The 15,439-nt window shown below is 36.3% G+C and overlaps 1 protein-coding gene across 4 annotated transcripts in view; it reads left to right on the forward strand.

The window, feature by feature from the left end:
• Positions 1–15,439, forward strand: part of LOC115211097 — a 144,767-nt gene that overhangs the window by 128,104 nt on the left and 1,224 nt on the right. For 3 of the 4 annotated variants that reach the window (XM_029779987.2, XM_036502101.1, XM_036502103.1), the window contains 5 exons: positions 1,255–1,377; positions 3,160–3,213; positions 7,610–7,669; positions 11,717–11,792; positions 14,738–15,439. The exon at positions 14,738–15,439 is cut by the window's right edge. In XM_029779987.2, coding sequence (XP_029635847.2) covers positions 1,255–1,377; positions 3,160–3,213; positions 7,610–7,669; positions 11,717–11,792; positions 14,738–15,439 — 1,015 coding nt within the window. The remainder of the gene's footprint in view (positions 1–1,254; positions 1,378–3,159; positions 3,214–7,609; positions 7,670–11,716; positions 11,793–14,737) is intronic. The other variant, XM_036502102.1, reaches the window with a different exon arrangement.

Raw genomic sequence — 15,439 nt, forward strand, 5'->3', positions numbered from 1 at the left:
ACCTCGGTCGAGATTACAAACAGCTTTGGCTAGTTCAACATTGATGTAAACACTAATTCGATTGGCTGACACGTTGGTCTCTACTACGCTCGCACCGCTGGTTATAACTTGGCGCAAAATGTCTCGACTTATTTTCGCGCCATAGTTCCAAGCAGCCAATCACATCTTTCCATTTCGGAAGTTCATTGGGAGCCATGTAAAGCCTATAAATAAGGTTTCTCAGAAGAATATTCGTCTTAGGTTTTTAGTTCTTCTCAGAGCTAAACCTCTGACCACACAGCTCGTCTTAGGCTTTTAGTTCTTTTAAGAGCTAAGTCTCTGACCACACAGAGCATACTCGACCAAGTTACAGTTCGAGACAGGCGACCACCATTAATACAAGATGTTACAGATACCTCTCATACTGTTAGTGTGAAATATCACCATGAAGAAAACGGTTACAAGATATCTATAACTAGAGAAAAATAACCAAGCAGAACATATGATGAAGAAGCAGCAAGAACCAATCGACAAACATCGAAGATTTAAATTGTACACGAGACAACTACAGATTCAACTATAGCGGTTAGGTGAAATTCTCGCCACGAAGAAAACGGCTACAGAAACATGTCTGGAAGTATATTCATATCAAGAGAAAGATAAACACAACGAGTGATTCAATTAATCTCAACTGCGACATGCAATATCTTGATATGGAACTCTTACAGTGTACCTCATAAACGGTAAATCAATTATCTGTTTCTTGGGTTCTAGATTCTTCTAAGAACTACCTTAAGCCATCTGTTATTACCTGTTGCCAAGCCGATACCAACAACATTAACTGTGAATCAAATCCCATCGTCATTTCACTGGTCAGTACCTTTTTACGCCTAACGAACACACAGACACAAAAACATGCGAACACTTACAAACTCCCAACATCAAGCATGATTGTAAAATATGTAAAATAAATAATGTATATATCTTAAAAAGAAATCTTGTTGTCATTCCAAACTTATGTATATTGCCGCAGCATGTATTACTTGGTCTAAAATATATTATTAAGAATAGGATCACGTTTCTATTTTTATACTAGAATATCTTATTTTAATTAAGACTCCCACAGTTCAATTTATGCAGATGTCATTATTATAAGATTTGAGAAACCTTCAATGAAAATTATTTGCAGTTTTAGAATTTCTATTCAAGCATTTTACACTCAAAATCTGTTTAATATGCATTTGCAAGACTAAATAAAAATGATTTTCATTTCAGGTCTAATGCAAATACAGCAACACATATTAAGACAGCCAGTAAAGAATATAAAGCAAGGGGAAGCAACTTGTGGTATAACACCTGGTCAGGAGCAGGCTATAACTACTCTTTCGCGATTTGAAGGTAATTCGAATTGTAATAGCAGTTATCTGTGCAAGTAAGAGAGGGAGAGAGAGAGAGAGAGAGAGAGAGAGAGAGAGAGAGTGAGTGAGTGAGTGAGTGAGACAGACAGAGACAAAGACAGTGTTGAGAGAAGGGGAGGCGAAGAGCGAGAGCCAGAGAGAGAGAGAGGGAAGAGATAGGAAAAAGAGAGAAAAGGTGTATGTGTGTGTGTTTATGTGTGCATGAGTGTGTATGTAGCGTTGTCAGTGTGTATGTAGCGTTGTGAGTGTGTGTGTGTAGAAGTATTAGATAATAAAAAAAAAACGGAGTGAGAAAGAATAGTGATAAGAATTGAATATTCGAAGTCGCTAATGGATTTGAAAGCTGCTGCATTTGACTTCGTGTGAAAAAAAAGTAAAAGAGAAAGAAAATGAAAAAGAAAACCATTTCTGATATAAATTTGAAAACAAAACAGCACTTTACAAATCAACAATATTTAGTAAATATAAATTATAACATAGAAATATAATTTTTTTTTAATCAATTCTTCCATACATTAAATTTTTTTTTAATGAAAAATATATAATCATACAGTTCTTCTAACGTTATTTGGAGGAATATGGAAAACATGTCTTGCAAATATTCATTGATTTATACATACATACATAATACATACACACACAGATATGTATGAATGCCTGTATATGTGTGTGTATATATGTGTGTGCGTATGTGTTTGTGTGTGTGTATTGAATATGTGAAATGTGTACATGATAAAGAAATTCTTCCACGTTTGTTTTTGTTATTTTAATCTCAACGGCCTATACCCTCCAGTTCCTTTTATAGTGCATGCAGACGCCTAATATCGTCTGCCTCAACTATACCGAATGTTGTCTGTTTTTTCCTCCCTTAACAATTGGACGTCTATGTCAGTACCCTCTAGTACGTCTTTGATGTTTTAACCAACTTTGCAAATGGTAATCTGGCATTCTAACTGACTGAAAAATTAACATCGAAAAAAAAAAAGCAGCAGTCTTTGTGGCATTAATTTTAACAAAAAATTAGTATATTCAATCAATATTTGCTGTCTAAATCTGAAATAAATGCCATAAGCATTTTTCATTGCAAGGAATGCAATAAATAAAATATTTTGATTGATGTTCATTTGGTACAATTTTTCCATTAATATAGCCAACATGAAGGCGTCGAAGTGGTAGATACCGGATAAAATGCTTTACATTATTTCTTCCGGCTATTTGCACCCTGGGTTCATCTTCTGTTAAGGTTATCTTTGACTTTCGTCCTTTCAGGAACGGTAAAGTACGTTCCAGTGCTTTCATTCTTTCTTTCTTCCTGGATTAAACCTGTAATTCAAGCATCAGCATGTCAGTTAGTGTTCCGCCCATTTCGTTAAGGGTACACATGTCTGTGGAATACTTAATTCCTTACACGTTAATTTTATTGTAGTAATTCTGTAATTCGGGCAACAATACTCATTATCGAGATCAGATGAGAATCTACTAGGATGTATGACTAATATCAAGAAAGCCATGGAAATTTAATGTTGCTGTCTCGGATTGTTAGAAACAGCAGATAAATCTCTCCTCATCACATTCAGCTGTTTCTAAAAAAATGGCACATGCATTGAGCTTATAAATATATAAAACACGAGATGCTAATGGCTTTTGGTCATATGTCTATATATCTGTTCGATCAGTAAAATGAGGAATCGAGCACAATCCCATTAACCAGTGTTAAGCCTCCTTTCAAATATTTACTATCATCATTTAACACCCTTTTCAGTGGTGGACGGACAAAATGCTATACAAACGTCTGTAGGCCACACATTGCGCCAAGTTAAGGAATTGTTTTACATTTTTCTTCCCTCATCAAACTATCTCTCCTTCTCTTTCCACTCTCTCCCTCTCTTTCCCCTCTCTCCCTCTATTTCCCCTCTCTCCCTCTCTCTCCCTCTGTCTGTCTATCTGACTGGAAAATATTTTTCGATTCCTGCAAAATGTCGAAATACAAAAGTATTTACCGATTCCTGGCAGACCCTAAATCCACACCTTCTCAAGATGGCCGCAAATATGACCCGGCAATCTCAAGCTATACGAATGGCCACAATTAGTATACTATTTCAAAAAAAGACCATCAAATTGGCGGTGACACCCTGGCAACATCCTACCCGAAAAAGTGAGACCAAAAATACAGAATATAACTGATATCGATTTGATATCATTATACAACGTGATTTGAGGTGACGAACAGAAATCTAAGAACCTATATATATATATATATATATATATATATATATATATATTATATATATATATATATATATATATATATATATATATATATATAACGGGAAGCTTTATGAAAATAAACAAAAGACGAAGGCAGGTGGAGTACAAACAAACAACTGTATTAGTATGGCGCTCAGGAATATAAATAAAACAAGTCTTTTACGTTTCGAGCCTACGCTCTTCAACAGAAAGATACACAGAAAAGAAACAAGGAGAGAAAAAAAATGCGTGCAGAAGCTAGCGATTCAACATGGCGATCTGATTCTGGCCAGAAGCCAGAGATCAAACGCGAGACGCAAGAGCGAAAATAGGGGAGATAACAGGGTCAAATGACTTCACCCCAACATAAGGGTGCGTGTGTGTATGAGAGTATGTGGTGCGTATGAAAGGTCTGAGCGTGTGTATGTATGTATGATGCGATGTGTAATGTCGTATGGTGTAGTGTAGAGAGGGGAGGGGAGGGGGGAACAGGGGGAACCGGGGGAACAGGGGACGAGGGGGGAGAATGAAAGAGGAGGGAGGAGGGAGAAGAGGAAAGGTGAGAGTGAGGAGGGTGAGATGAGGGGGAGGGTGAGAGGGGGTAGAAGGAAAGAAGGAGGGGGGGGGTGAGGGTGAGATGAGAGGAGGGGAGGAGGGGGAGGGGAAGGGGAGAAGGAAGGAGAGGAGAAGAGGAGGGGAATTGGAAAGGAGGGGAGAGGAGGAGGGGAATTGGAAAGGAGGGGAGATGAGGAGGGGAGGATAGGGGGAGAGAAGGGGAATGAAGGAGCACAGAGAAAGAGAGACGGGGAAGAGGGAAGAAGAAGGAGGAAAGAAGAAGGGAAGAGGAGGGAAAGAGAGTAGGGGTGAAAAGATGAAGGACCGAAGAGAAGCAGGAGTCGGGGGGAGGTTAGATGAGGAGGGGGGAGAGTTAAGACCAAATGGCGTAAAAGAGTGAAGAGAGAAGATTAAACCCTGTTCACCGCGCAAACGGGAATCCGGATGGCCTCTGTGCAAGGACAAACCGAACACAGACAGGTGTTGCAAGGAGTGACCGGTGGAGCGGAAATGGCGTGAGACCGGTGTGTCGTTAGCAAGGCGGATGTCACGGAGGTGTTCCGCGAACCGGTCAGCCAAGCAGCGTCCCGTTTGTCCGATGTACAGGGAATGGCAGAGAGAGCAAGAGATGCAATAGATGATATTGCTGGAGGTGCAGGTGAAGGAGTTGATGATGCGATAGGGTCGATGATGGGTGCCAGTGAGGAGGGTGGTGTTGGAGAGGTAAGGGCAAGTGTGGCAACGTGGGCGGGAGCAGGGGAACGAGCCAGGTTGGGAGGTAGGGTCAGGGAAGGAGCTGTGGACCAAAAGGTCTCGTAGGTTATGGGCTCGTTTGAAGGAGGGGAGGGGTCGGTTAGGGAAGAGGTGTGAAGTGGACGGGTCGGACTGGAGATGCCGGAAAGCTCGAAGAATGGTGCGTTGGAGAGGTAGGGTCGTGGGGTGGTAAGTGAGGGGAAAAGGGAGGCGAGAGACTACAGAGCGGGTTCGGGGGAGAGAGCAGATGCACGATCTACGGAACGTGCTCTGGCAAGGGCGGTGTGGATAGTGGTGAGGGGGTATCCACGTAGGATGAAGTGGCGAGCCATGCGTTGAGACTGAGTCTCAAAGTCATGGTCGTCACTACAGAGCCTACATAGGCGAGCTGGCAGACACGTTAGCGTGCCGGGCGAAATGCTTAGCGGTATTTCGTCTGTCGTTACGTTCTGAGCTCAAATTCCGCCGAGGTCAACTTTGCCTTTCATTCTTTCGGGATCGATAAATAAAGTACCAGTTTCGTACTGGAGGCGATATAATCGACTCAATCCCTTCGTCTGTCCTTGTTTGTCCCCTCTATGTTTAGCCCCTTCTGGGCAGTAAAGAAATATATATATATATATGGTAAAAGAAAGACAGAAGATGGAAGATACGAGGATTTTTATTGATCACAACAATTGTTTCTACACATCTATCCTCGATTCCTCACGGTTTGGCTACTTAACAACTGGTTCAGGAACATACGACGGTGCAGATGTGTCTCTTCGAGCGATAAATATATATAACTCGTTAAAATAGCAGTTCCGCAATGTATCTTCTGATTTCGTGTAAAGAAAGGCAGCAAAACAAAGGATATATCTTCATTTATAGAGAAGATCAAAACTAAAATAACCGATGCATATATATATACATACATACATATACATATACATATATATATGTGTGTGTACATATATATATATATATATATATTATATATATATATATATATATATATATATATATATATTAATAAATGAAATAAAACATATGCATATATATAAACATATATGTACGTACCTACCTCTACATGTACATATAAACGCATATATGAGTACAGGACACCAAAGGGACGTCGAACACAAAGAGAAACGAAAACATAGACACAAACCAAAGGAACTGGACATTTTTTTAAAAACAACAAAAAATAGAGTACAGGACAATTAACACAAAGAAAAAAACCCTTCTTCAGTCGCTATGGTTTCATCTACTCTACGTTTCGAAGGATAAAAGCGAGACGTATCTTCGACAAGAAACTTTCCTTCCTGCGAAAAAAAATCAATTAAAATTCTGAGATCTTTTCGCAGAGGGGTAAAAAATGGTAAAAAAATGGTTAAAAAACAGGACAGTAACGACAGTACAAAAATATAAACAGTAAAAGACAGGACAGGGAAAAACAAGATAAGAAGGGCTGTTTACGCCGAACGAAAAATGTATTGCAAACGCAGAATTTTTTGTGAACGACAGGGGAGCAGGAAGAATGTCGTCCAGTTACCTCGAAAGGCCAGGCCAGAAAGACAGTCAGAGCGGAAGTATCGTCGCGGGTGGACGACGGGAAGGGGGGAGGAGGAGCAAGAGGAAGGGAGAGAAGAAGGGGAATGGTTGCGAGGAAACCATGAAGAATGGTGAGGGGGAGAGAGAGAGTGAAGAATGAGAGAGAGAGGAAGAGACAAGTTAAGTAGAGGAAAAAGAAAATCAAAGAATAGGGATGGGACAGAAAGGTGAAGAGTGCGCGTCAGAGTTAATATCAAGACCAAAACTTGATATACAGAACAATCTTACTTAAGGGGGTGCGTGCGTTTTGTCATATAATATATTAATAAATGAAATAAAACGTATGCATATATATAAACATATATGTACGTACCTACCTCTACATGTACATATACACGCATATATGAGTACAGGACACCAAAGGGACGTCGAACACAAAGAGAAACGAAAACAGATACAAACCAAAGGAACTGGACATTTTTTTAAAAACAACAAAAAATGGAGTACAGGACAATTAACACAAAGAAAAAACCCCTTCTTCAGTCGCTATGGTTTCATATATATATATATATAATGAAGTTTAGGGTAAGTCTCAAGTAAGGATTTCTAATAGTGCAACTATTCATGCGTAAAATTTAACGAAGCGTAAAGAAAACAACGTTGGTATCATAAAAATACGTTATGACATATATGTCTGCTTTAATTGCACTTCCGATTAGTTTTCAAAATTTTGGGTGAACAATTTAAGTTTCGGAGGCTTTCTCGATGTTTTATGTGAAAGATAAATATAAAGGTAGACGGGTGGAAATAAAATCTTAGTCCAAGTTTCAGGACATATTTATTAACAAATAATCATCTGATGAAGTTATGGTATGGTAATATCTCCAAATATTAAATGTTCATGTGTCTCATCATGGAAATAAAGTGAAATAGTTATGATAAAGGTCTGAACAAGACTTGATTTGCTGGAGTTCATTACCAATACCACGGCTCTCGCCAGTAAGCAAATGGTTTATGATAAATAATTACACAATTACAGTTAAAAGGAGATATTTTAATTATCAGTAATAAACGAAAAGCTTATTATACACCTGATTTTGATGTGTATGTTTTCTTTCTTCCAGATAACGGTCCCAAAAATTCAAATACTGCCGTAGATCCGAGAGGAACTAACAAAAAATTAAGTAAGTAGAAGACTTCTGTCAATTTTCCAATCCGCTGTTTCCAAGTAATTCACACGCCTGAAATATGTGCATTTATTATAATAAAAGAATATTTCAAAAACCGAAGATTTACCAATAGATTATAATGAATTTTATTTTTGAATAGAAATGGATCCGTGATATCTTTTTTATCCTGAAATACTATTTCAAAACACTTTGCTCTCTGATGTTATACGATTGGTTTTGTCATCATATAACAATAACTTAAGATATTAATATTATGCGGCAATGGGATTTGGGAGGTTTCTAGTGATTGGCATAAAACCTTCCAATGCTTCCGAATTAAACTTTTCTGAACAAAATATCATAAAAGTAGTTGTTTAAACTAAGAATCTCAACTTCCACCATCCTGTTAATACGAGCTGCAGTTCATCAGCTTTAATTTTAGACATATATCCTTGTTAATAAACCTTGTTAAGATCTTTTGATATACTTAGGGCCGCATTGAGCCCAACTGACGGCCAAAGCACCGCCCGCCAGTGATTCCCCTTGACACTGGCATTAAGTAGTTGACAAGACACTAAGACATGCTGAATAGGAAATAATAGATTAAAAATTCAGTTTTTTTCTAGTCTATTCACCAAACCAAACACCACAACTACACTAAAATAACCGCTGTATTTTTAATTTATATATTTAACACAAAAAATAGCAGTAAGCCGTATAATATATTTACTTACTTACTGACAAGTAAAAAATGTAAATTTTCAGTACTGTTTTTATTACAAAAATAAAACTTAAAAAGAGAAATACAGATGGTATTATTTACTGGAAACCATTCTTCCTCCAGAAATCAATGCTGTTGATTGAAAGAAAAATTTAATCCTAATGAAGAAATATCATTATTTGTACGAAAGAAAATTTTTTATTCCACTTTTCTTCTAACAAAAATACAAAGCATTTCGACATAATGGATTAAAATATGCAAAATAAATGCTTATTGTTGCATACTTAAAACATTCTTTAAAAAGGTTTTTGATTGTGAACTTCTCAAAACTCTAAACTGATCATGTTCTGAAAATTGATCAATTCCTCAAAACTTATCCGTGCAACAAATTTGTCACTATAGTTACCAGAGATATGACATTCAACATGTTTCGCCGCATCGTTGTTCTGTTTAGATTTTTAGCATGCTTCAACTGATAGGCTGACCTAGGATATCTCCCATTTATTACACTTTCTATTATCTAAACTTTTCTTTCTTTTAATTTCGATTTATAGTTCAAATATTTATCCTTTCATTTTGTTAATGTAAAGGGTTTTATGTAATAAAAACTTCAATGCCATTTCAGGTCATTGTAAAACGTTCAAGTAGACTAATTTCTTGGTTCAAAATGCTAATCAAAACACAGTAAACGGGAATAAAAGAGAAGTAACCAATACATCTAATGCATATATCGCTTATTCAAACTGAATATTTATCTCACGACTCAAGTTTGACACCACTTCCGTGTGTCACGTGCTAAACATTTAGTTTCATACCAGTTATGTGTGTGTGTGCGCGTGTGTGTGGTGTGTGTGTGTGTGTGTGTGGTGTGTGTGTGTGTGTGTGTGTGAGTGTGTGTGTGTGTGTGTATCAAAATATGGCCTTTTTACCCCATCCATAAAAGATAGATTCTAGTTTCCTTTAGATTTGATAAACTAGTCTATGAATTGGAGCTAGCCCCCCTCCCCATTAGTAAATCTGAATAACAGAATACAATCAATGATAAGCAGTGTCTTCATGTGAAAAAATATCAGTTACTACTATGATGTTGCTGATAAAACATGTTCTTTGTCTATCTACTTATCCTCTTTGTGATTTTGGTTAATAGAATAACCATACAAAATGAATCCTTTGAATTTAAGTAAATTCTATATTTTTATGCAGCTGAAAATTGCTATACATTTTAAAATTGATTTAATATTTACATTGTTCAATTAAATGGAGTCGCATGAAACGATAGTACTGCATTACTTCTGGATATCCTTGTTGCTTATTTTGATTATAATCACCCCATTTTGAATTATATGGATAATACCATACTAAATTCTGGTGCCTTTAACTTAAGTACCATATTCAACTGAATCTAAATTTTACTGATCCGATATATATATATATGTATATATAATATATATATATATATATATATATATATATATATATATATATATTATATATATATATATATATATATGCATACATATATATATGAAGAGAGCGTAGGTGGGTAGATAGATAGATAGATAGAAGATAGATAGATAGATAGATAGATAGATAGATAGATAGATAGATAGATAGATAGATAGATAGATAGATAGATAGATAGATAGATGGATAGATAGATAGATAGATGTGTGTCCATAAAAGGTAACTGAAGTAAAATTAAACTGAAATAACCATCTGTGTCCTACTTAACGCATATATACACTTGACAGATATATAGTTAAGTACTATGTAAGTTAGCTCTATGTATCAGGATGAGTAAAAAGTAAGCAACGTTTTGAAACATGAAATTCATCACAATATATTTCAACATTGCGGAAATTTTATTCATCAAAGTAAGTACCATTATAATCAACACATTTTTGCCAACCAGTTACAAGTTTGTTTATACCGGTAACATGAAAATCTGGAGTTCTGGAGCTGATGAATTCTATGAACGCACTTTCAAGATCGGTTTCATTTTTGAACTCCTTCTCTTGCAGGAAACCATCAAGGTGCTTCAAAAGGTAGTAGTCGGTAGGAGAAAGGTCTGGGAAATAAGCTGGGTGGGGAAGAACTGCGTAGCCAAGCTTCCTCAACTTCTGAAGCATCATTAGTGAAATGTGTGGTCGAGCATTGTCATGACGAATGATTGACCCTCTTCTGTTGACCAGTCTGGGACGAAGGAGTAGTACATTTTCGTTCATTTTGGCAATTTCATGGCAATATGTTTCTGCAGTAATGGTTTTCCCGGGTTTTAAGAAGTTATAGTGGATAAGTCTAGCAGTACACCACCAAACAACCACGATAACATTTTTTTTATTTATGAAGAGCTCGAGTTTAGAGAAAGTTTTCGGCGCTTCATTTTGGTCCAACCACTGCGAAGGTTTCTCATTACTGTACAGAATCCACTTTTCATCGCAATTTACAATATGGTCGAGAAATGGATCGGTCTGGTTACAGAGAAAAAGCGATGAGCAAATTTCATATCTGCGCATTTTCTGATTTTCATTCAAATCATGTGATACCCATTTGTCGAGTCTTTTTTTATTTCCTTATGGCATGCAAATAGTTGCAGGCAGTTTTCTGGCTAACTTGAAGTTCTTTTGCTAGTTCTTGAGTGGTTTTACGTGGATCTTTCTCAATGACGGTCTTTAATTTCGTCCGCTATGCTCACGATCTTCAAGGATCAGGTCTCCACTGCGAAATCGTTTAAATCATTTTCGAGTTGACCAATCACTGGTCATTTCCTCATCAAACGTTTCGTTGATATCGCTAGCCGTTTCACCTGCTTTACGTCATTTTTGAATATTTCTCGAATATTTCGCTTTGACTGTTCCATTTCAGATGATTGTAACAACGATAAAAAAAAATACCAATGTTAATTTATTGATGCATTTGGGCAAATCTTTGTCTGTATTACCAGAAAATTGCAAATGAAAAATTCTTCATGGTTCAAAACGTTTCTTACTTTTTCTCAACCTGATAGATATGTACATACATTGTACTAACCTAAAGTGTATACTCAATACCGCATCACTCTGCACAATTATCTAGCCCAGGGTACAATTTACAACACATCACCAGAATGACACACGCGTTCAGTGTTCGATATACCCTGTCATCCTACGCTACCTCTCAACACCACATGATGCATGAAGCCTATCAATATTCTTGATCTCAGTACAGAGGACTGCCACATGCACCATACATATGCATATACTACACCACACCAAATCACCTCAGATGATGCATTAGAACACCAACACACTATATTGCACATCATCTGTTTCCTTTTACGGTTTTATTCTTTTCCATTTCAGAAGCCGTTGTATCCTATGTGTTTCTTACTGTAGCAGTTCTCGCCATTCTTATTGCAATATCATTTATCATTGGAAGGTAAGTCATCACATTTTGAAATACGTTAAGATTTGGATTGAGCTTAACCATAAAACAGAGAGTTTTCATTTCATTTTACTTTCTGTGAAAATTACAGTGTTTCATTTTTAGAATAAGTTGATTCAAATATTATTAAGTTACATTCGATGACTTCTCTTCTTGCTATTATTTTATATATCCCTAAGACATGGCTTGGCTCTCCGTCGTTTACGACGACGATTGTTGCAGCCTGTTCGTGAAGTTAACGTGTAAGTACCCAGCACTGCACAGAAACGAATAGTTCTCAGGTGATTCAACGAGGCACAGAATGTGACAAGCAACGATAAATAAAGTGTCTTGCTCAAGGATACAACACGCCATAGGAGATCGGACTCACAAGAAGGTGCATGGCTTGAAGGTTAGGGTATTCGATTCAGGACCCTAAGAAATATTTTACATAAAATTTACGGAGTGGATATTTTGCTTTAGAGATATGGTCAGTATTCTGTACTGCTATTATATCTTGATATAACAGTAAAAAAATCGCTATGTGTGCATGTTTCTAAAGCATTTAATTTTTCGTGTAACTGACTTAGTTTTTCTTGTAAATGCTTTGTAGTTCAGCACCACCTTTCAATGACTAGTATTCTACGAACAGCATTTCCCTTATCTTGCATGAAATACAACATATTATTTTAGTGGAACAGAAGCTAATTTCCAACAGTTGTTTATTATCCATATTTTTTTTAACTATCCCATCCAGTATGAGACCTCTTTTCAATAAGCTGAATTTTTATGGAAATTACTAAAGGAAGCAAAAACTTATATAATGAAACTATATTTAGAGTTATAATAATTGTGAATAACATAGAGCAAAGTAAATAGCAATTTAAATTATTATTTAAAACATTGTTAACTTTATTACTAGTGTTAATGATCAAATATAAATATCAGCATTTAACTACCTTTAATAGTGTAAAAAAAAACAAATATAAAATATATTCAAATAATTATATTTTCCATCAAAAAAGGATCAACTAAAAATTAAATAATGGTTGTCTTGAGCATCATGAGATTTTGTTAATTTAAAACTCTCAAGCTCGATATATGACAAACAAAACTTCAAGTCTCCTGATATATATATATACCTCTGATATAAGTATATATGTATACCTCTGAAATACTGGTCCTACTAATTTTTACCAGTTGAGTGGACTAGAACAACTTGAAATGAAGTATCTTGCTCAAGGACGCAATGCACTGACGCGTATCGAACTCACGACCTTTACGCTCCTGAACTGAATGCCTTAACCACTAAGCAATGCGCCTTCACTGGGAATTAAGAGTATGCGTGACTGTGGAGCGGTCTTCCACTTGCACGTTAATTTTACGAGCAGGCTGTTTTGTTGATGGGATAAACTGGAACGCTCGTCGTCTCAACCGGCGAAGTGTCATTATAGTATAATGTAGTATAGTATGTCTATCTATCTATCTATCTATCTATCTATCTATCTATCTATCTTCTATCTATCTTCTATCTATCTTGCCATCTACATACATGCATACATACATACATACATACATACATACATACATACATACATACATACATACATACAAAAATACCCTGTTGATGTTGAAATTCCAATGAAGGAGCCTTGGTTCTAGGTTAGAAACCGGCTCTTTCTCTATTGACATGAAAGTTTGAAATAAAACTGAATAATAACATGCATATATACATGTGTGTGGGGAGGGGTGTAATCTACCTTGGTGTTGACTGATAGTTGTACTACTATGCGACATCCTTTCTCAAAGATAGAGATATTCATCTTGTTCCTTAAACTTTAATTTTGTGCAAAGCCATCTTGTCAAAATAGCACCCGAGATTTTATTGAAAATATAAATATTATACTTGGCTTAACTGTTTCACCTGACGCTTACAGGTTAAGAGTATGACATGTGAATAACACTTGACTAAGTAAATGTTATCCAAATGATTTATTAAAATGCATGAAGGATTGTGAAGGTGTATGTATGGAGGGTGACAGTAGAAAATTATTTTGATTTTGTAAACATTGAATATATAAATGAACTTCCTTGCTTCAATAAATGAACTTCCTTACTTCAGCATTTCTGAGATTCCATACAAGATTCTCAATCAAGCGACCAAACAAAGAAACATAAAAACAGCTACCCCGGTATCTGAGTTCGTGTAGTAGTTGGATAAGTAGTGTATTTACACTGATGTTAACAATATAATTTCTCCCACTCCATTTTTTCATACGGATAGCATTTCTGAGTAGTTTCACTCAGTCAAAACAGTAATGTGTAACAACTATTCGTGTAGATTATTGTAGATAAATTCTCAAGTATGGAGAACGTAATGTTTCTCTGAGGAGATTTAATGATACCGAAACAAGAACTGAGTTATAACCAGTAGTTCTCAGACCAGATTAAATTTAAATCAGTAATTGAACTAATCTTATTTTCCTCAAAGTGTAAGTATGCACTAACTTGGTTTTAAAACATTTCGCATGAACCAAAGCCTTATGAATGTCCTTCGGCAATGTGTTTAATCTCAATGTAAGAACATTGTAGATGAGCTGCGTTGAAGGGAGCTCACAGTGCGTCATATCCGTTACACAGTTACGATTCCAGTCTGTATTCAAATTAAGTCGCTAATAATGAACATTTCACAGTCTCACTCGTCTCTGTATCTAAAGTTTCTGAACTAATTCATAGAAGCCTGCTGGAATTTAAGAAGTAAATACTTCTGTTATTTACAGCATCTATTCAATCAGCCATAATTGAGCATGAAAAATATTTCGTGTTCTATCAACATAAAACTATAGCTATCAACGATATCTATCAACATAAAATTAGATCTTTTATTTCAGTTACAATTTTTTTTGCTTGTGTTTCTGTATTTCTTTTTTTCCAATTAGATTTATTTTACTTGCTTTCAGTTACATCAAATATTATCAAGCGGGTCAGTACCACATCGAATCAAGTGAAAGAGCGCTGCTTAGAAAAGAAGATACGCCAATGGGTTCTTTCCCTCGAGGAGATGACGAATTAAATACAATCATTCACAAAACAGACACTATTAACAGTAATTCCAGACATAAAGGCACTGATGATTTTAAATGTAAATCAGCGGATGGTCCTGCGAAGGATACTAGTAGTTGTAAAGGAACTCTACGTAACGGAGGTATTACAACATTTTCTCCTTCAACTACACCAACACGTTCTGTTAGTGGATTGTATTCGGCAGTTGCTATGGAAACGCCCAGAAAAAGCTGGGCTTCTGTAGGACCAGCCAGTCTTGATTTGGAGGAAGATGATGATGCACAAGTTAGTGGTTCAATTCAATTACATATACCGAAACGTCAATCGTCAGAGAAACACAGAGTCTTTTCTGATAGATTTTCGGATAGTGTCGAACATTACTTAGTGAACAACGATGAATACGCTGTTGTAAGAAAACCTGTACGAGGTTCAACAAACGGAGCCACAGAAGAAATATACGCAACCCCACTGGATAATATGGAATTAAGGAATCAGTTCCAAGTAACGACAGGGCCTTACTACGCAAAACGACAAACAAACCCAAGACCAACATTGGCCTTCACAGACACCAGTAAAAATAGTAAATGGGAAGATGAATA

Source organism: Octopus sinensis, linkage group LG4 (genome assembly GCF_006345805.1).
Source record: "Octopus sinensis linkage group LG4, ASM634580v1, whole genome shotgun sequence".
NCBI classification, from domain to species: Eukaryota; Metazoa; Mollusca; class Cephalopoda; order Octopoda; family Octopodidae; genus Octopus; species Octopus sinensis.